General features: G+C 41.5%; 1 protein-coding gene across 1 annotated transcript in view; it reads left to right on the plus strand.

Moving 5' to 3' along the window:
- The window catches only part of LOC128662523 (rab-like protein 2A), a gene marked incomplete in the record, with an annotated part of 306,732 nt that overhangs the window by 156,928 nt on the left and 126,006 nt on the right, over positions 1 to 23,798 (plus strand). Inside the window, 1 exon segment of the mRNA XM_053716303.1 lies at positions 20,541 to 20,620. Coding sequence (XP_053572278.1) covers positions 20,541 to 20,620 — 80 coding nt within the window.

The following is a 23,798-nucleotide window of genomic DNA, read 5'->3' on the forward strand; positions in this document are numbered from 1 at the left end:
AAATTACTACAGGCCTTCATTCCCACCTCATGGGGAATGGAGGAGTATAAGCTTTCTACGTCCAAGGACACCAAGATGGTGTTTCGGTTAACCGAAACGCCGTCTAGTTTTCTAAGTAGGTCTGGGGTATCTAGGACATAGGAGGGAAGTGTGTTCAGAACTGGTCTTAAACAAAAATCCACATATGTTCCAATCTTTTCTGTTACACTACCTATCCCCGATATTATGGGGCGTCAAGGAGGATTTTTAAGATTCGTATGTAGCTTTGGTATGCAGTAAAAGATTAGAACAGGATATTTGGGATACAGATATTTGAATTCCATGGGTGCTATGATGCCCTCTCGTTTGGCCTCATTTAAAATCTTGAATAAGTCGTTTTGTACCTTGGTAATAGGGTTACCTGCAGACGTCCGGCAAGAGGGCGGAGCATGCAGGAGGTGTGCAGCTGCGCATCGTGCTTTGAGTAGCGAAGTACATCCCCCAACTGGTGCAGATTCCCTTGGCCGTTAGAGGTGACTCAGGTCGGGACACAGGATTATCCTTATGTATCATTGAAGTCAGCAAGGCAACCAAGTGCTTCCTTGCTGAAGCAACTCCAACTCTTTTATAAGGCAATACCGCAGGAGACGTTTACTGGGTAGGAGTAAACAATGCTGCACCGCTAAAACATAGGAAGCAGGAGGTAGGCGACGAGACCATACCGCGGCCCCCCGGACAAGCAAGCAACAAGGCGCAGCGGGCCTTTGGACATAAGGAGAGTCAGACGTTGGAAAGGATAGCACAGACGCAGATTCTGCTAACGCAGCTACAACAGCATCAGAGGGGACAGGCAAACCCCGCGGCCCCTGCAAAAACACATTCGTCCCTCTCCAATAACCGGACCGAAGACAGCAGCAGATGAAAGGTATCAAGTCCATTCTACCCAGGTAGTATTTACTTTTCCTAACAGACAATACACACTACATTTAGCCTCCTGTTATTGCCTAAAGTAGACTGTAAAGAGACACTGTTACACTGAATAAATTGTTACATTGTTGCACTATTTGTTCCAGCAGTAAATAACAAGTAACCAAGAGTAACGTATATGACTGCATGGTAGGCGCCACAGACCGTTTTAACAAACTGCACATAACTAATGACCTAGCAAATAACTAAGGACAACTGGCCCTGACGGGGAAAAGACAGGAGATTCCTGGACGGTCGGATAATTTCATTGTTAAAGGAGCCTACACATCAGACAAAAACTGTATTATTACGGAAACCCTCATATTAACTATAACTCCCATAACCCATGCGAGTAGGAGTTGGGAACTATGGAATCAATATGAGGTTGATGGGGGTGACCTGGCTAATCGCGTGAAGAGTTTCTGGACCAAGACCCATACCCTTCCCCCATAGCGGCATAGTCAATTTGCCGTATCAGGCTAAGACCTAAAAAGTGTTAAGGGGGAAGGGAAGGAGAGAAAAGGAGCAAGAGGGAACAACCAGCCCCACTACCAGACCATTGCAGAACAAACATTAGAAAACTAGACAGTAGTCCTGGCCACTTTTGCCAGAACATAAGATTATAGAGCACTCTGGTAAAATATAGCTAAGGCCATCACATAGATGATCTTTGACTTACAGGACTCAAAAGTTACACAACTTACTCGGCACAGACCTGACTTGCAGAAGGCCAAAGGATACTTGTAAGGAGACTCCTCTAGGACCAGGACCCTCTTGTTCTCCTCTGCTTCAGGACTCTGGTATCTACCCTGCAAAGTGTTTTCAAGTACTTGGAGGGCCATTCAGAGAACACACAAGGATATGTTTGCCGAACAGCTCTAATTTTTATTGGTCAGGATAGCGAGCTTATATACCTTTCAGAATACATTGAAATCTGTAGTCATTAGCTCATTTCTAAGATGAGGAAAAACATCTGGCATCCTGTAAGTTGTACATCACATTTGTCAGATATCCTTGAAGATATTAAGTAAATTTATGACTGACAGGAAAAAAGGAGTAATGTAGGATCTCAAAATATTTCAATCTGATGTATAGCTACCTTTGACCTAACTAAAATTCCTTACATCAGCAGTGTTTTCTCACACATAGCTCAAGGGTTTAAAAAGTACATGTAAAATGTGTGTATAAAGGTCACTATGTGTCTAGCTACAATTGAATATTAAAGGGATACAGAAAAGATACATTAAGATACATTACAATTAAACATAACATATAAAAATGATACAATGTATATATATGCTCCCTAGATATTATAATATTCTTACAATAAGAGTTACAGCATATAGGTTTAACAAGTGACGTATTCATAATTACATCATTTCACATGGTATTTCTATAAGAACAAATAAACTCATAGAAAATATAATTGGAATAAAAGGAGTGTTAGGGAGTCATTTCTACAGGAATACACAGTAACTGGGCCTCCTAGCCCAGCACAAATCACAGCCGTTTGACATCTTGTAGAGATAGCAATGCACATCGACAGGGTCATTCTCAGGGCTATTATATCTATGCAAGTCTCCCTAACATCAGCATATCTCTTACTACATAATAAACCACTATAATAAAAGTCTAATCATTACAAAATGGATGCTAATCATCACAAGATGGCTGCGGGGAACAAGATGGCTGCCGTTAGGTTCATATTACCCCTAACAATACTATAACAACAAGAGGATGTGTGTCTAATATACCAGGACTAATAAGATTGAAGTATACCAGGAATAGTAAAGCTATTTGTGATTGTGTTTGGAATTTAAGTGAAACTTCCCCATAGTCTTGGGAGGAGTGTTTTTTTTTTTTTTCTGCCTCCTCTTTTCCTTTACCCCATTTACCCTCTATTACATGGGGGTATACTTGCTTTGACTTGTTTGTATATTGGTAACACAGACCATTTAGATTTAATATGCAATATAACGCAGATTTTCATTATATTCCAAGAGATTAAAACTTTTTTAGATATTCTTGTGTAACATATGAGTTGACACCGACAAAACCCAAACAATCCTGTCTGACTTAAGTGCGACATTAAGCACAGTTGGAAAATATAAAACAATCCAATAGAATGAGAGCTGCTTAAATCATATTGGCTGATTTGAACAGCCAATAGGATTTTAACAGCTCTAATTCCTATTGGCTGATTCAAATTTTTCAGCCAATAGGAATGCAAGGGATGCCATCTTGAATCGCGTACCTTGCATTGAAGATTCAGTGAACGGCGGCGCCCGTATGAAGAGGATGCTCCACGCCGGATGTCTTCAGGATGGACCTGCTCCACGCAGCCGGGATCAAGATAGATGAGGCCGCCTGGATGAAGACTTCTCGCCGCCTGGATGAAGACTTCTCACTGCATGGATGAAGATCGTTCAAGCAGGACTTCAAAAACTCTAAGTGGATCGTCAGGGGTTAGTGTTAGGTTGTTTAAGGTTTTTTTTCGGTGGTTTTGTTTATTTAAATTAGGGTTTTGTTTTCTCTTGTAAGGTGTATCCAGTCCACGGGTTCATCCTTTACTTGTGGGATATTCTCCTTCCCAACAGGAAGTGGCAAAGTGAGCACACAGCAGAGCTGTCCATATAGCTCCCCCTCTAGCTCCACCCCCCAGTCATTCTCTTTGCCGGCTCTAAGCAATTGGAAGGGTAAAGTGAATGTGGTGTTAGAATTGTAGTTTTTATTTTCTACAAGCAAAAGTTTGTTATTTTAAATGGTACCGGTGTGTACTATTTACTCTCTAGCAGAAGGGAGATGAAGATTTCTGCAGGGAGGAAGATGATTTTAGCATGTTGTAACTAAAATCCACTGCTGTTCCCACAAAGGACTGAGGAGTACAAGAAAACTTCAGTTGGGGGGAACGGTTTGCAGGTTAGGCTGCAATAAGGTATGTTCAGTCATTTTTTTCTAGACAAGACTGTGATAATGCTAGAAAAGACTGATAAGATCCCCATGAGGGAAGGGTAAGCTGTATTCAGAGACTCAGTAAGGAATTTTTTTATTGAAAATATCGTTTTTTGAGACACTTTGAAGGTTCCTTTGGGTTTCTTTCAGGGGTTGTTACCCACATGGCTATTACTAAAGCACTTAGGAGTGTTTCTTTAGGCCTCACAGCACCGGAGTAAGGTTGGAGGGGCCTAATTTCACGCCTCAGATGCGCACTTAATTTTGACTAGAAGTTCAGGCTGTTTCACATGGAGGGTCCTGCTGCACTTTGAGGGCCTATAAGAAGCTTTTTCCCCACAAATCTGGTTCCTAAGGGCAGGTAAGGCCACAGCAGAGCTGTGGCAAGGTGCTGAAGTTGTTTTAACCGGTTTGTTGGCTTACTGTCGATCCGGTTTGGGCATTAAGGGGTTAATCGTTTTTATTGCTAGTGGTGCAATCTTACTAATGCTTTAGGTACATACTGTAAAAATTTCGAAAAGTTTGCTGCATTTTTCACTGTTTTGCAAAATTGTGTGCCTTTTTTATCTCTTAAAGGTACAGTAACGTTTTTTTCAAAGTGTGTTTTTACTTGATTAAAGTGATTTCTCAGCCCGTTTGTCTTACTACTAGTCTGTTAAACATGTCTGACACCAAGGGAAATCCTTGTTCAGTGTGTTTAGAAGCCATGGTGGAACCCCCTCTCAGAATGTGTCCCACTTGTACTGATATGTCTATACACTTTAAAGAACATATTGTTGCACTTAAAAATGTGGCCCAAGATGATTCTCAGACAGAAGGTAATGAGGTTAGCCCGTTAACCTCTCCCCAAGTGTCACAACCAGTTACGCCCGCTCAAGCGACGCCTAGCACCTCTAGTGCGTCTAACTCTTTTACCTTGCAAGACTTGGCGGCAGTTATGAATAATACCCTCTCAGTGTTTTTATCTAAACTGCCCGTGTTACCTGCAAAGCGTGATAGCTCTGTTTTAAGAACAGATTCTGAGCATTCTGACGTTTTAGTAGCCGTATCCGATATACACTCACAACGCTCTGAAATGGGGGCGAGGGATGTGCTGTCTGAGGGAGAAATTTCCAATTCGGGAAAGGTTGCCCCTCAGACAGACTCTGATACGTTGGCTTTTAAATTTAAACTAGAACACCTCCGCTTATTGCTCAGGGAGGTATTAGTTACTCTGGATGACTGCGACCCTTTGGTGGTTCCAGAGAAATTGTGTAAAATGGACAAGTACCTAGAAGTTCCTGTTTACACTGATGTTTTCCCGGTCCCTAAGAGGATTGCGGATATTGTTACTAGGGAGTGGGATAGACCAGGTATTCCCTTTGTTCCCCCTCCTGTTTTTAAGAAAATGTTCCCCATATCTGACCCCATGCGGGACTCGTGGCAGATGGTCCCTAAGGTGGAGGGGGGTGTTTCTTCTCTTGCTAAACGCACAACCATACCAATTGAAACAGTTGTGCTTTTAAAGACCCTATGGATAAAAAATTAGAGGGTTTACTTAAGAAAATTTTTGTTCAACAAGGTTTTCTTCTCCAACCTATTGCGTCCATTGTTCCTGTAACTACTGCAGCTGCTTTCTGGTTCGAGGCGCTGGAAGATGCGCTCCAGACGGAGACCTGATATGAGGACATTATGGACAGAATTAAGGCTCTTAAGCTGGCTAATTCTTTTATCACAGATGCCGCTTTCCAACTAGCTAAGTTAGCGGCAAAGAATTCAGGTTTCGCCATTTTAGCGCGCAGGGCGTTATGGCTAAAGTCCTGGTCGGCCGATGTGTCGTCAAAATCCAAACTCTTGAACATCCCTTTCAAAGGAAGGACCCTCTTCGGGCCTGAATTGAAAGAGATTATTTCAGAAATCACTGTGGGGAAAGGCCATGCTCTCCCTCAGGACAAGTCCTTTAAGATAAAGAACAAACAAAATAATTTTCGTTCCTTTCGGAATTTCAGGAGCGGCCTCGCTTCGCCCTCCCCTGCTACGAAGCAAGAGGGTAACGCTTCACAACCCAGGCCAGCCTGGAAACCTTACCAGGGCTGGAACAAGGGTAAACAGGCCAAGAAGCCTGCAGCTGCCTCCAAGACAGCATGATGGGGTAGCCCCAAATCCAGGACCGGATCTAGTAGGGGTCAGACTCTCTCTCTTCGCTCAGGCCTGGGCAAGAGACATACACGATCCCTGGGCCTTAGAGATTGTATCCCAGGGATATCTTCTAGAATTCAAGGACTCCCCTCCAAGGGGAAGGTTCCACATTTCTCGTTTGTCTACAGACCAGACAAAGAAAGAGGCGTTCTTACGCTGTGTAGAAGACCTACATACAATTGGAGTGATCCACCCAGTTCCAATTGCGGAACAAGGGCTGGGTTTTTACTCAAACCTGTTTGTGGTTCCCAAGAAAGAAGGAACTTTCAGACCAATCCTGGATCTCAAGATTCTAAACAAATTCCTCAGAGTCCCATCATTCAAGATGGAGACCATTCGGACAATCTTACCAATGATCCAGGAGGGTCAATATATGACTACCGTGGATCTAAAGGATGCGTATCTGCACATTCCTATCCACAAAGATCATCACCAGTTTCTCAGGTTCGCTTTTCTGGACAAGCATTATCAGTTTGTGGCTCTTCTTTTCGGGTTGGCCACTGCTCCCAGAGTTTTCACAAAGGTGCTAGGGTCCCTCCTGGCGGTGCTAAGACCGCGGGGCATAGCAGTGGCGCCTTATCTAGACGACATATTAATTCAGGCGTCGACTTTCCAAAGAGCCAAGTCTCACACGGAAATTGTAGTGGCCTTTCTGAGGTCTCACGGGTGGAAGGTGAACATCAAAAAGAGTTCTCTCTCCCCCCTCACAAGAGTTTTTTTGGTTAACTGGCATTAATCAGTGGTTAATCAGTGGTTTGTTGTGAAACTTTTTGTTTGTGGGTCTTTGCTTTATGACACAAGAATCAATGGATTAAATATAAAGTTGAGAACTGGCACTAGATATAGTATATGCAAAGGAATTAATGGATGATTAATCCGGTGCTAACCCTACAGCATACATACAAAATATATAAGGTAAGAGAACCTCAAGGTTAGGGTTTTAAACAGCACTCATTCCTGCTAAAGTAACTTAAAAAATTGAATTTTTATTGTAAATATAAGTTAAAAAGGAAAAAGGATAACACCTTTATAAAGTACCCACTAAGCCGCTGTACACCTTGTCCCCCTGTTTCCTGGCTGATAGCAGCTCCCTTCAGGTGGCAGGGACAAGGGACAGCAAGTTAAAACCAACAAATGTGCACAGAAGTGCTTACAGAGAGCTTACAGGGGGACAAGGTGTACAGCGGCTTAGTGGGTACTTTATAAAGGTGTTATCCTTTTTCCTTTTTAACTTATATTTACAATAAAAATTCAATTTTTTAAGTTACTTTAGCAGGAATGATTGCTGTTTAAAACCCTAACCTTGAGGTTCTCTTACCTTATATATTTTACAAGAATCAATGGAGACAGAACAATTCAAACAAAAAATGTCAAATCAACTGCCTGGTGCTCCAGCGATAGACTGGTGTGTCAGAAGAACCCTGCTACATTCTACACAGTAATTAGCAATGGAGGTTTGAACAGTACCCTCTTCTCTCTCTCTATTGGGCTATACACGTTTGTGAAGGAGGAGTATCGCATCAGCACACGCATAAAGGATCAGATGGTGGAACAAGTGGGCAGCCTCTGACGAAGTAGGGCGAACCCCTACGAAATGCGTAAAGCCACACCCACCATCCACACGCTACCGCAAACAGCTGATGCAAGCTGCCGACTTTTTAGCTTGCACACAGCTGATCTTGAGTGGTGTGTTTATGAACTGGATCTATTCCAAGTGTTTGTGCCTCATGAATCTGAAGGTTGTATGGTTATCCCAATACCAGTGAGCACATTTGATTTGTGTGTGACCTTTGGACGCATAATCACTAGACCTTGCTTGTGGCTGGATTTAACATCAGAGGGATAACGTTTGAGAGACCTGGATGGTTCTCAAGTGCCCATATCATACCTCATTTGCGTTGAGGTTTTCTTTGTGAGTTTTTAATTGTGAATCTGTTAATAAATGTTGTTATTTTACTGACATATTGCAGGTGTTGCGTCTGTTCATCTGGTTTTCAGAGCCGTGACATGCAAATGGCTGCAACCCTGGTCTAACTGCAGCTGTGATTTACGGATTAACAGCCTTCATATATCCTTTTCTAGCAGTATTCTCAGTGGGGCGCTTATATTTTGTTTTATTTGTTAGATTAGGGTTTGGGCAGCAAAAGAGCTAAATGCCCTTTTAAGGACAATGCCCATACAAATGCCCTTTTCATGGCAATGGGTAGATTAGGTTTTTTAGATAGTTTTTATTTTGTGGGTTTGGGGGGGTGGGGATTTGTAATGTTAGTGGATCTTCCGTAACTTTTTTTTCAGGTAAAAGAGCTGTTTAACTTAGGGCAATGCCCTACAAAAGGTCCTTTTAAGGGCTATTGGTAGTTTATTCTAGATTAGTTTTTTTTTTAATGGGTGTTAGAATAGGAATAATTTTTATTATTTTTGATAATTTGTTATTTTGTGTAATGTTTTTTTTTTTTCGTTTGGGGTGGGTTTTTATTTTTAGATTAGGGCTTGGGCATTTCATAAACGAGCTGAATGCCCATACAAATGCCCTTTTCAGGGCAATGGGTAGATTAGGTTTTATTTTGTGGGTTTGGGGGTGGGGGTTTGTATACTGTTAGGGAGTGTTTGTTTTGTAGCTAAAGAGCTGTTAACTTTAGAGCAGTGCCCTACAAAAGGCCCTTTTAAGGGCCATTGGAAGTTTATTAAGTCTTAAGTCTCCGATTCTTCTGGCCTTCCCAATTATTCACAGATCTCTCTCTTCTAGGTTTTGTGCGATTGTCATACTCGGCACTTTTACTCTCACTATGTGGGTATCCAGGGTAACTCTTCCCTATGTAATATCATTCATGTCATTTTCACTATTTAGCCTTCTAGGGAATCTCTGTACAATATTGTCCTCCACCCCTATGTTTATTACTGCGGTGTGTTTGGTTATCATGATGTCTTCTACTCTGATACACTGATTTTTGTGCATATCTTTCTCTATTTTCCCATCTCCTTTGTTTCTTTTAAATTGTTTACATAACTTTGTATCAGGGTTTGGGAAATTGTTTTCTCTCCCTCTGGTCCGATTCATCTCTCCTAAGTGTATTCCTTTAACCCTGTGTAGTTCTTTTTTAGTTTGATCTACATTTGGAATAATATCCTTTTTGTCTTTCGGATTCCCTTCTGCTTTCTAAAACATCCTTCAGTTCATTTATTCAGGTGTGCCGTTGTTCTAGACTGATTTTATCACTTCTTTAAGACCACGTACAGTGCACCACTCCTTCTGTAATGTCTCATTCAGGTCAAATGAACACACCTTCTCTAGGTATCGTATTTTAGTGATATATTTCTCCAAAAAGACCAGTTCTGTTTTTTGTTTTAGTTCCTTTATCATTATTTTCTCTAATTTATTCATTCAGGGGTATTTTTGAACCATTATTCTCAAATTCAATCTCTTGACTCCCATCATTGATATTTATTTCTGAGAGTTTATTATCTCTGGTTATAAACACATCCATATTGGGCTAAAACTGGAATATTTCTATAATATATAATATACTCACAATTTCTGATTGAAATAACATAGTTGTATCTATTACAATTACATTTTACTGATATTGTGGAGTCCGTTGAAATCTTTATTTAGACTCCGCAATATCGGAATTTGAGCAAGTATTGCATCTTTCTGGAGCCCATTATAAATCGTCTTTTTTTTTATAGGACACATTTTTTAGGCTATATAACCATAAAGTATTTTTATTATATGGACGTCTATATTCATTTACAATTTTATATTTTAGCTGGATACTGTAAATCATTATTTGCTAGTGAGTCAATACATTTATTTGTCTCTTTACAGTTTTTGTATACAGCTACCTACAGCGCTACTATAAATCGTTGTACTCGTTCTATTAACTAACGATATGATCCTTATACTGAGCAGTGAGTGAGGGGAAGCTTACAGTAAATATAAAAAGACTGAGCACATTTTGTTAACGGAAGTAAATTAAATTGTTTAAATTTTCTGCTCCATCTGAATCGTGAAAGACTCCTTTTGACTTGAGTGTCCGTTTAATACGCTGAGCTCCTTTAGGGTGACTATAAGCTGGATTGGGGGTACACAGCTATAAGAACCCCAGAGTGATTGTGTATAATCATTTTCATTTGGTTTTAATAAAGTGGTACCCTCTGTATCACTGAGTGCTAACCTTAGCGTCACTATATCATATCTGAGCCCCGTTACCAAGCATATACCATTTAAACATCAGCAGTATAATGCTATGCACTTGATTTTCATTGTGGATCAAATTATTCTGTTTTCTATGGAAAATACAACTGCTGTTACTGTGACTATAACACACACACACTGGCACACAGACACGCTGCTGTTACTGTGACTATAACACACAGACACACTGCTGTTACTGTGACTATAACACACACACACTGGCACACAGACACGCTGCTTTTACTGTGACTATAACACACAGACACACTGCTGTTACTGTGACTATAACACACACACACTGGCACACAGACACGCTGCTGTTACTGTGACTATAACACACACACACTGGCACACAGACACGCTGCTTTTACTGTGACTATAACACACAGACACACTGGCACACAGATACGCTGCTGTTACTGTGACTATAACACACAGACACGCTGCTTTTACTGTGACTATAACACACAGACACACTGCTGTTACTGTGACTATAACACACACACACTGGCACACAGACACACTGCTGTTACTGTGACTATAACACACACATACACTCGCACACAGACACGCTGCTGTTGCTGTGACTATAACACACACATACACTGGCACACAGACACGCTGCTGTTACTGTGACTATAACACACACATACACTGGCACACAGACACACTTCTGTTACTGTGACTATAACACACACATACACTGGCACACAGACACACTTCTGTTACTGTGACTATAACACACACATACACTGGCACACAGACACGCTGCTGTTACTGTGACTATAACACACAGACACGCTGCTTTTACTGTGACTATAACACACAGACACGCTGCTTTTACTGTGACTATAACACACAGACACGCTGCTTTTACTGTGACTATAACACACAGACACACTGCTGTTACTGTGACTATAACACACACACACTGGCACACAGACACGCTGCTGTTACTGTGACTATAACACACACATACACTCGCACACAGATACGCTGCTGTTACTGTGACTATAACACACGTATACACTCGCACACAGATACACTGCTGTTACTGTGACTATAACACACACATACACTCGCACACAGATACGCTGCTGTTACTGTGACTATAACACACGTATACACTCGCACACAGATACACTGCTGTTACTGTGACTATAACACACATATACACTCGCACACAGACACGCTGCTGTTGCTGTGACTATAACACACACATACACTGGCACACAGACACGCTGCTGTTACTGTGACTATAACACACACACACACTGGCACACAGACACGCTGCTGTTACTGTGACTATAACACACACACACACTGGCACACAGACACGCTGCTGTTACTGTGACTATAACACACACACATACACTGGCACACAGACACGCTGCTGTTACTGTGACTATAACACACACATACACTGGCACACAGACACGCTGCTGTTACTGTGACTATAACACACACATACACTCGCACACAGACACACTGCTGTTACTGTGACTATAACACACATATACACTGGCACACAGACACGCTGCTGTTACTGTGACTATAACACACACATACACTCGCACACAGATACACTGCTGTTACTGTGACTATAACACACACATACACTCGCACACAGACACGCTGCTGTTGCTGTGACTATAACACACACATACACTGGCACACAGACATGCTGCTGTTACTGTGACTATAACACACACATACACTGGCACACAGACATGCTGCTGTTACTGTGACTATAACACACACATACACTCGCACACAGATACACTGCTGTTACTGTGACTATAACACACACATACACTCGCACACAGACACGCTGCTGTTGCTGTGACTATAACACACACATACACTGGCACACAGACACGCTGCTGTTACTGTGACTATAACACACACACACACTGGCACACAGACACGCTGCTGTTACTGTGACTATAACACACACACACACTGGCACACAGACACGCTGCTGTTACTGTGACTATAACACACACACATACACTGGCACACAGACACGCTGCTGTTACTGTGACTATAACACACACATACACTGGCACACAGACACGCTGCTGTTACTGTGACTATAACACACACATACACTCGCACACAGACACACTGCTGTTACTGTGACTATAACACACATATACACTGGCACACAGACACACTGCTGTTACTGGGACTATAACACACATATACACTCGCACACAGACACGCTGCTGCTACTGTGACTATAACACACACACGTATATACACTGGCACACAGACACACTTCTGTTACTGTGACTATAACACACATATACACTCGCACACAGACACGCTGCTGTTACTGTGACTATAACACACACATACACTGGCACACAGGCACGCTGCTGTTACTGTGACTATAACACACACATACACTGGCACACAGACATGCTGCTGTTACTGTGACTATAACACACATATACACTCGCACACAGACACGCTGTTGTTACTGTGACTATAACAAACAAATACACTCGCAAGTCGGGGATTATAAAAATGTAAAAAAAGGCTCTGCTCTCCAGGTATGCGGTTACACCGGAGGCGGTTCAGAGACACTGTTAAATTAGCTGGAGATTCCTACCTTGAGTGGGCATGTAAGGTGCACCCCACAGCAGCTCACTGGATAGCGGGGTGCCAAGCCGTATCTGGGAAAGAAGTGCTGCAGCTATTCCTGTTGGAACATTGTTTCGACAAGTTACCCGCAGGAGTGCGAGAGTGGGTTCGGGACCGTAAACCCTCCACCCTGCATGAAGCGGCTCGCTTGGCAGATGAGTATACGGATGCCCGCAAACTGGACACTGCTACCACTAAGCCCCCTGCTAGAGTGGAGTACAGACCCCCAGTCACCCCAGCAGCTGCCAGTTACCAAACCCCGGCGCACCGCTATACCACACGGCCTCCGGCCACGAACTACCCTCAGAGAGCCCGGTTCAATTCACGGGGCTACTCACAACCTATTCGGTGCTTTGGATGTAAGCAACTAGGGCACAAAAGACCAGAGTGTCCCCTAAACGCAGCGAACCAAGCGCAGTCCTGGAGAAGACCCGCCGGCGGAATCCCACGTAATCCTCAGCCTGCGGCCCGCTACGTAGGGGCGCAAGAATGCTGGGGCATCCTACATGAGGCAGACCTTGTGCAAGCTGCCCACCGGAATAACTGGCAACTGGTTAAAGTGAATGGGAAGGAGGTCAGTGGTCTACGGGATGCTGGTGCTACCATGACCTTGCTTCAAAAGAACTTGGTGTCTGAGAAACAGCACACTGGAGACACTGTGGCTGTGAGGGTAGCAGGGGGCGATGTGTTCAGCCTACCTGTTGCCAGGGTACATTTGGATTGGGGAGTGGGCGCTAGACCTGTGAATGTGGGGGTCATGAAGGACTTAACAGCTGATGTTCTCCTTGGAAATAACTTGGCCCCCCTTGTTTCTGCCTATGCTCCCATGGGTCCCACTGATGTTAACCCTGTGACTACCCGTGCCCAGATCCGTGCAGCAGAGACTGACCCACCTGCTGCTAAGCCCCAGGACGCTGAGCTCAGTAAATCTCTATCCGCTATTGATACGTGGAAGTCCCGTTACAATGCGCTGATGAAGGAGAAGAGTCAAGTAGAGGATGAAATGGTCACATTAAATAATCATGTAACATTGCTAGCGGGAGAGAAGAGGAGTGCAGAGGAAAAAACACGTTTAGAACAGGAATCTCTGCTAGACCAGCTGCACCGACAGACTACAGAAAACACCAGCTTGAGAGTGGGACATGAAACCTTAAAGACAAACTTAGTGACACTGGAGGAGAAGCTGACGCTGGCTCATAGTGAGGTGCAGCAATTCAAGGGCACCCTATGTCAGTATGAAGGGATTGTGGATACCTATAAAGAGCAGGTACAAAAAACTCGTAAAGAAGCTGATGAGATTTTGAAGGACTGTTTAGCCCTAGTCTGGGCACTGAAGAAGTTAAACCCTTTTCTTTCATGTAATTAGCAAGAGTCCATGAGCTAGTGACGTATGGGATATACATTCCTACCGGGAGGGGCAAAGTTTCCCAAACCTTAAAATGCCTATAAATACACCCCTCACCACACCCACAATTCAGTTTTACAAACTTTGCCTCCGATGGAGGTGGTGAAGTAAGTTTGTGCTAGATTCTACGTTGATATGCGCTCCGCAGCAAGTTGGAGCCCGGTTTTCCTCTCAGCGTGCAGTGAATGTCAGAGGGATGTGAGGAGAGTATTGCCTATTTGAATGCAGTGATCTCCTTCTACGGGGTCTATTTCATAGGTTCTCTGTTATCGGTCGTAGAGATTCATCTCTTACCTCCCTTTTCAGATCGACGATATACTCTTATTTATACCATTACCTCTACTGATTCTCGTTTCAGTACTGGTTTGGCTTTCTACAAACATGTAGATGAGTGTCCTGGGGTAAGTAAATCTTATTTTCTGTGACACTCTAAGCTATGGTTGGGCACTTTGTTTATAAAGTTCTAAATATATGTATTCAAACATTTATTTGCCTTGACTCAGAATGTTCAACTTTCCTTATTTTTCAGACAGTCAGTTTCATATTTGGGATAATGCATTTTGAATTAATCATTTTTTCTTACCTTCAAAAATTTGACTCTTTTTTTTCCTGTGGGCTGTTAGGCTCGCGGGGGCTGAAAATGCTTCATTTTATTGCGTCATTCTTGGCGCAGACTTTTTTGGCGCAAAAATTCTTTTCCGTTTCCGGCGTCATACGTGTCGCCGGAAGTTGCGTCATTTTTTGACGTTATTTTGCGCCAAAAATGTCGGCGTTCCGGATGTGGCGTCATTTTTGGCGCCAAAAGCATTTAGGCGCCAAATAATGTGGGCGTCTTATTTGGCGCTAAAAAATAAGGGCGTCGCTTTTGTCTCCACATTATTTAAGTCTTATTTTTTCATTGCTTCTGGTTGCTAGAAGCTTGTTCTTTGGCATTTTTTTCCCATTCCTGAAACTGTCATTTAAGGAATTTGATCAATTTTGCTTTATATGTTGTTTTTTCTCTTACATATTGCAAGATGTCTCACGTTGCATCTGAGTCAGAAGATACTACAGGAAAATCGCTGTCTAGTGCTGGAGCTATCAAGCTAAGTGTATCTGCTATAATTTTTTTGTATCTGTTTCTCCAGCTGTTGTTTGTATTGCATGTCATGACAAACTTATTAATGCAGATAAAATTTCCTTTAGTACTGTTACATTACCTGTTGCTGTTCCGTCAACATCTAATTTTCAGAGTGTTCCTGATAAACATAAGAGATTTTATTTTTTAAATCCATTAAGAAGGCTATGTCTGTTATTTCTCCTTCTAGTTTACATAAAAGTCTTTTAAAACTTCGCTTTTTTCAGATTAATTTTTAAATGAACATCATCATTCTGATACTGATAATGGTTCTTCTGGTTCAGAGGTTTCTGTCTCAGAGGTTGATGCTGATAAATCTTTGTATTTGTTCAAGATGGAATTTATTCGTTCTTTATTTAAAGAAGTATTAATTGCATTAGAAATAGAGGATTCTGGTCCTCTTGATACTAAATCTAAACGTTTAATTAAGGTTTTTAAATCTCCTATAGTTATTCCAGAAGTGTTTAATCTCCCTGATGCTATTTCTGAAGTAATTTCCAGGGAATGGAATAATTTGGGTAATTCTTTTACTCCTTCTAAACGTTTAAGCAATTATATCCTATGCCATCTGACAGATTAGAGTTTTTTTGGGACAAAATCCCTAAGGTTATGGGGCTGTCTCTACTCCTGCTAAATGTGCTACTATTCCTACGGCAGATAGTAATTCATTTAAGGATCCTTTAGATAGGAAAATTGAATCCTTTCTAAGAAAAGCTTACTTATGTTCAGGTAATCTTCTTAGACCTGCTATATTTTTAGCGGATGTTGCTGCAGCTTCAACTTTTTGGTTAGAAGCTTTAGCGCAACAAGTAACAGATCATAATTTTATAGCATTATTATTATTCTATAACATGCTAATAATTTTATTGGTGATACCATCTTTTGATATCATTAGAGTTGATGTCAGGTATATGTCTCTAGCTATTTTAGCTAGAAAAGCTTTATGGATTAAACTTGGAATGCTGATATGTCTTCTAAGTCAACTTTCCTTTTCTTTCCAGGGTAATAAATTATTATTTCAACTGTTTCTGGAAGGAAGGGAACTTTTTTACCAAAGGATAAAAAATCTAAGGTAAATTTAGGTCTAATAATCATTTTTCGTTCCTTTCCTCACAACAAGGAACAAAAGCCTGATCCTTCATCCTCAGGAGCGGTATCAGTTTGGAAACTATTTCCAGTTTGGAATATATCCAAGCCTTATAGAAAACCTATAGCCAGCTCCTAAGTACCCATGAAGGTGCGGACCTTATTCCAGCTCAGCTGGTATGGGGCAGATTACGTTTTCTTCAAAGAAATTTTGATCAATTCCGTTCTCAATTTCTGGTTTTAGAACATTGTTTCAGAAAGGTACAGCATTGGCTTCAGCTAAGGCCTCCTGCTAAGAGATTTTTTTCTTTCCCGTGTCCCAGTTAACACAGCAAAGGCTCAGCATTTCTGAAATGTGTTTCAGATCTAGAGTTGGCTGGAGTAATTATGCCAGTTCCAGTTCTGGAACAGGGGCTGGGGTTTTATTTTATCTCTTCATTGTACCAAAGAAGGTCAATTCCTTCAGACCAGTTCCGGATCTATCAATATTGAATCGTTATGTAAGGATACCAACATTCAGTTTCTGTAGGACTGTCCTGCCTTTTGTTTAGCAAGGGCATTATATGTCTACAATAGATTTACAGGATGTGTATCTGCATATTCCGATTCATCCAGATCACTTTTAGTGTCTGAGATTCTCTTTTTAGACAAGCATTACCAGTTTTGTGGCTCTACCATTTGGCCTAGCCTCAGTTCCAAGAATTTTTTTCAAAGATTCTCGGTGCCCTTCTTTCTGTAATCAGAGAACAGGGTTTTGGTATTTCCTTATTGGACGATATCTGGGTACTTGCTCAGTCTTCTCATTTTCGAAGAATCTCATATGAATCGACTTGTGTTGTTTCTTCAAGTTCATGGTTGGAGGATCAATTTACCAATCAGTTCATTGATTCCTCAGACAAGGGTAACCTTTTTAGGTTTCTAGAATAGATTCAGTGTCTATGACTCTGTCCTTGTCAGACAAGAGAAGTTTAACATTGATTTCAGCTTGTCAAAACCTTCAGTCACAATCATTCCCTTTGGTAGCCTTATGAATGGAAATTTTAGGTCTTAGGTCTGCCGCATCAGATGCGATCTCCTTTGCTCGTTTTCACATGCGACCTCTTCAGCTCTGTATGCTGAACCAATGGTGCAGGGATTACTCAAAGATATCTCACTTAATATCTTTAAACCGATTATACGACACTCTCTGACATGGTGGACAGTTTACCATCGTTTAGTTCAGGGGGCTTCTTTGTTCTTCCGACCTGGACTATAATCTCAACAGATGCAAGTCTTACAGGTTGGGGAGCTGTGTGGGGGTATCTGACGGCACAAGGGGTTTGGGAATCTCAGGAGGTGAGATTTCCGATCAATATTTTGGAACTCCGTGCAATTTCAGAGCTCTTCAGTCTTGGCCTCTTCTGAAGAGAGAGTTGTTCATTTGTTTTCAGATAGACAATGTCACAACTGTGGCATACATCAATCATCAAGGAGGGACTCACAGTCCTCTGGCTATGAAAGAAGTATCTCGAATTTTGGTTTGGGCGGAATCCAGCTCCTGTCTAATCTCTGCGGTTCATATCCCAGGTATGGACAATTGGAAAGCGGATTATCTCAGTCGCCAAACGTTGCACCTGGGCGAATGGTCTTCACCCAGAGGTATTTCCTCAGATTGTTCAAATGTGGGAACTCCCAGAAATAGATCTGATGGCTTCTCATCTAAACAAGAAACTTCCCTGGTATCTGTCCGGATCCAGGGATCCTCGGGCGGCGGCAGTGGATGCATTATCTCTTCCTTAAAAGTGTCATCCTGCCTATATCTTTCCGCCTCTAGTTCTTCTTCCAAGAGTATTCTCCAATATTCTAAGGAATGCTCGTTTGTCCTGCTGGTAGCTCCAGCATGGCCTCACAGGTTTTGGTATGCGGATCTTGTCCGGATGGCCTCTTGCCAGCTGTGGACTCTTCCGTTAAGACCAGTCTTTCTGTCTCAAGGTTCTTTTTTCCATCAGGATCTCAAAACCCTAATTTTAAGGTGTGGAGTTTGAACGCTTGATTCTTGGTCAAAGAGGTTTCTCTGACTCTGTGATTGATACTATGTGACAGGCTCGTAAATCTGTATCTAGAGAGATATATTATAGAGTCTGGAAGATTTATATTTCTTCAGGATGGTTTAGATAAAGGTTTGTCCGCAAGTTTCTTGAAAGACAAATCTCTGCTCTTTCTGTTCTTTTTCACAGAAGGATTGCTAATCTTCCTGATATTCATTGTTTTGTACAAGCTTTGGTTCGTATAAAACCTGTCATTAAGTCAATTTCTCCTCCTTGGAGTTTGAATTTGGTTCTGGGGGCTCTTCAAGCTCCTCCTTTTGAACCCATGCATTCTTTGGTCATTATATTACTTTCTTGGAAAGTTTTGTTTCTTTTGGCCATCTCTTCTGCCAGAAGAGTCTCTGAATTATCTACTCTTTTTTGTGAGTCTCCTTTTCTGATTTTGCATCAGGATAAGGCGGTGCTGCGAACTTCTTTTGAATTTTTTACCTAAGGTTGTGAATTCTAACAACATTAGTAGAGAAATTGTGGTTCCTTCATTATGTCCTAATCCTATGAATTCTAAGGAGAAATCATTGCATTCTTTGGATGCTGTTAGAGCTTTGTAATATTATGTTGAAGCTATTAAGTCTTTCCGAAAGACTTCTAGTCTATTTGTCATCTTTTCCGGTTCTAGAAAAGATCAGAAAGCTTCTGCCATTTCTTTGGCATCTTGGTTGAAATCTTTATTTCATCATGCCTATGTTGAGTCGGGTAACACTCCGCCTCAAAGGATTACAGCTCATTCTACTAGGTTAGTTTCTACTTCCTGGGCGTTTAAGAATGAAGCTTCGATTGATCAGATTTGCAAACCAGCAACTTGGTCCTCTTTGCATACTTTTACTAAATTCTACCATTTTGATGTGTTTTCTTCTTCTGAAGCAGTTTTTGGTAGAAACGTACTTCAGGCAGTGGTTTCAGTTTGAATCTTCTGCTTATGTTTTTTCATTAAAATTTTTATTCTGGGTGTGGATTATTTTCAGCAGGAATTGGCTGTCTTTATTTTATCCCTCCCTCTCTAGTGACTCTTGTGTGGAAAGATCCACATCTTGGGTAATCATTATCCCATACGTCACTAGCTCATGGACTCTTGCTAATTACATGAAAGAAAACATAATTTATGTAAGAACTTACCTGATAAATTCATTTCTTTCCTATTAGCAAGAGTCCATGAGGCCCGCCCTTTTTTGTGGTGGTTTTGATTTTTTTGTATAAAGCACAATTATTCCAATTCCTTATTTTATATGCTTTCGCACTTTTTTCTTATCACCCCACTTCTTGGCTATTCGTTAAACTGAATTGTGGGTGTGGTGAGGGGTGTATTTATAGGCATTTTAAGGTTTGGGAAACTTTGCTCCTCCTGGTAGGAATGTATATCCCATACGTCACTAGCTCATGGACTCTTGCTAATATGAAAGAAATGAATTTATCAGGTAAGTTCTTACATAAATTATGTTATTTTTACGGGCAGGAATTCTCTCTTATAACGGGAATACAGATGGATTGTCCCGGCAAACTGACATGCCTACCACCTCCTAGTCCGGTCATCCCCAGGTTGACCCGCCAAAGGGTCAAGCCGGGTCTGCCGGAGTGTTCCACAAGAGGGGAGCTATGTGACAGACCCTTCTGTCAGTACTGGAAGGGTTAACTCTGTTCAGCTTTGAGAAGCTATTTTCTAAAGACAGGTTTGCTGGCATCAGCTATAATTAAGTTTAAGTGATAAACATTCCCATTGTTCAATCACATCTAGAGAGCAGACGCCCCAGTGATAAGAAAGGATTAAGTGTGTCTTGTGTTTAACACGCTGCTGTTACTGTGACTATAGCACACATATACACTCGCACACACACACTGCGGTTACTGTGACTATAACACACACATATACACTCGCACACAGACACACTGCTGTTACTGTGACTATAACACAGGCACTTATTCTTCTTTCAGATTTCTGGGACACTGCAGGGCAGGAAAGATTTCAGAGTATGCATGCTTCCTATTACCACAAGGCGCATGCCTGTATCCTGGTAAGTCGCACAGCTGTGTCACTTCTGTACTTATACTTTAATTCCAGCAAGGATATTGACATATTCCCCAACCTCACTTATTGCATCCTCTACTAACTCAGTGAGATTGCAGGGTCCTTCCCAGGTAGGAGATGACTATGTCACTAATCTTGCCCAGTATACAGTGGGTATTGAAAAGAATCACCCCCTTGAAAATAATAACATTTTGTTGCTTTGCAGCCTGAAATAAAGACAGACACATTTCCTTCCTAAGATAGGGAGAGTCCACGGCTTCATTCCTTACTGTTGGGAAATGCAACACCTGGCCACTAGGAGGAGGCAAAGATACCCCAGCCAAAGGCTTAAATATCCCTTCCATTTCCTCATTACCCCAGACATTCTTTGCCTTTTGTCACGTTAGGAGGTGGCAGAGAAGTGTCAGAAGATTCAGAGTGTCCTGAAAAAGGGTATCTGCCCTTAAAGATAGAACTGGAGTTTTAAGTAGTCATGTCAACCTCTCAGTGAGAGTATTGATGAAAGTTAGAGTCTGGAGATGCAGGGAAAGATTTTCTGCGAAACCATCCAGACTACTGCTAACAGCTCCTAAACAATCAGTGTTGACGAGTTTCACTGCCTGCTTTCTCTCACTCAAGTCCATGTCAGGAGCTCTGCTATAAGACTGTCACACTTGAGAGGTCGTGCTCTGTTCCACAGCATGGATCCTGGAGATAAGATTGTTTCAATGTTTACACATAAAATGATGTAACAGGGTCACAGTGTGGCTCCTTTGATAGGATCCAGGGTTAATATCCTCTGAAGGGGGTTTATTGAACAGTTGGTGTTAATTAATCAGTGTATTAATTATTTACATGCTGCTTTGTGTGCTTTTTTCCTGGGCTGATAGACTGTGTGTTTTTGTGTGGAAGAAACAGGTTTCACTTTTAAGTTTCACTTTCATTTTTGAAAGTGTTGCACAGCTCCTATTACTTGCTGTACTTGTAATAACTCTGTTCATTTCCTCCATTCTGGCTGAGACTTGAACCTGAGGAGAGTGTTTCCTCTGTTAACTGTCTGGGTCTAGGAGGTGTTGAGTGCCCCAGCCATTGGGAATATAAAGGTGCAGTTTTCTATAATAAAAAAAAAAAAACTTTTTCTTTCTTTCTTAAGACACGGTGAGTCCACGGAATCAGCAATTACTGTTGGGAATATCACTCCTGGCCAGCAGGATGAAGCAAAGAGCACCGCAGCAAAGCTGTTAAGTATCACTTTCCTTCCCACAATCCCCAGTCATTCCCTTTGCCTTCGGAGCACGGAGGAGGTGAAGTTTTTGGTGTCTGAAGATTTACTTCAATCAAGATTTTATTTTGAAAGCCAGAGTAGTATGTATGTATGTATTGGGTACTTGTAAAGCGCAGCTAATCACCCGTAAGGGTCTCAAGGCGCTGCTCATTTTATCAACCTCAGAAGGATGAAAGGCTGAGTGGACCTCGCCGGGGATCAAACCTGCAACCCTTGGTTGCTACAGAGCTCAGCCACAGAGTAGGTTTGCTCTGACCTTTCCTTTCGAGATTGGGTATAGCCGTACTCCACGTTAGTCTCTTCAGTAGGGCAGTGGTGGCTTTAAAGCAGTTAGGAACTTTTGAAGTGGGCTTTGCTGCATTTTCCTAACATGTTGCTGCCCTGGTATAGAAAGTAGGTAGGTTTACTTAGTTCTTTCTTTTTCTACAGGTCTCTGTGAGGAGCTGCATCCTCTCATACCTAGTAATCTGTCCTCCTGCTTGACGGCCAGATGCAGGCAAGTGCTTTTGTCTTCTAAGTATTGGGGACTCACTGCACATTATTTGGGGCATACATTTATCCTTTAGAAAGATATTGTAGGCAGGATGCAGGCACTTTTGTGACAGGAGACTAGGAATTAATAATGTATGTTGTTTACCCTGAAAATTTGGCTCATATGTTTAGAGGCACTTTAGGGGTTAACAATATTTTTGATATTTTATTTACCTGTTGTGAACTTTATGGGTTATCAGAGCATAATATCTTTATTAGCATGCAGTATATAAGCTTTCAAAATGATGTTTGGAGACTTATTTTGTGGAGCGCACTTTTCTCAGAGGAAATTAGAGATATTGCTGCGCAGTTGTGTTGGGCTTGCCCTGTAAGTGCTTCAGTGGCTGCAGAATCCATTCTCCTGATTAGAAGTGTATAATTTGTCTACTGTATTGTATATCCAGATGGAACAGTGTTCTGCCTAGGACACACAAGTAAACAGAACTCCTCTCCAGGCAGTTGGAATGAGGCGCGATATTAGCAATTTTGCGCTTCATTTCCAGCCGATGCCATCTCTCCGCCTCCTTTCTTGATTTGTAGAAGGAGAGCGGCGCCATTTTGCGTTGTGACAGTATTCACTAATTAAAACATTTATTGTTCAGGGTTGGAACATTGATCTGCTCCTATGAACCAAATGTTTATTGGCTTGAGGAACAAATTGTTTTTATTAAGCATCTGTTCCTCATGTTTGAATATTTTATTTTTTATTCCTAATCTATGTATTCTTTCAATAGTAATGGTATTTGTCTCAGTTGGAAGACCTAATAGTTTAGGTAAAAAATGAGTTGCAAATTTCATTAAATCTTCATTCATGTAGCCTTCTGGAATACCAATTAGTCTTAGGTTATTTCGTCTAGATCGATTTTCAAGATCTTCTCTTTTAATTTTTAGCGCCATATATTATTTCAACTATATATATTTCTTGTGTATTTGCCCTATCCTCCACGTCAGACACTCTCTGTTCTACCTCAATGATGCGGGTTTGAAAGCTTTTCACTTCTACAGACAACAGATTGAGTCCTTGTCTGATTTGTGTAAATTGGGGCATGAATATGTCACTTAGTCAATTACATTTTGCATGGGAGTAATCTCTTTTAAACTGCTTCTGATAGATTCAGATAAGCCTTTGCTTGTTTTCCTTTCTTGTCTTCTTTTTGTGGCCATTGCAGGGGATTTATTCTTAACAGAAGTAACACATTTTTCCATACGTGATGTATTAGATATGAGAGTGTAAAATTATATTGAGAAGACAAAAAAATTGAGTGTGCTGAAGTGTTATGAGGAGATAACTCCAATAATCATATTTTGTGCAAAGGAAAGAACATAGAAATTAAAAGGAAAAGAAAAATGTCTAGTGTTAAAGTGCTCT

Source organism: Bombina bombina, chromosome 6 (genome assembly GCF_027579735.1).
Source record: "Bombina bombina isolate aBomBom1 chromosome 6, aBomBom1.pri, whole genome shotgun sequence".
Classification (NCBI taxonomy): domain Eukaryota; kingdom Metazoa; phylum Chordata; class Amphibia; order Anura; family Bombinatoridae; genus Bombina; species Bombina bombina.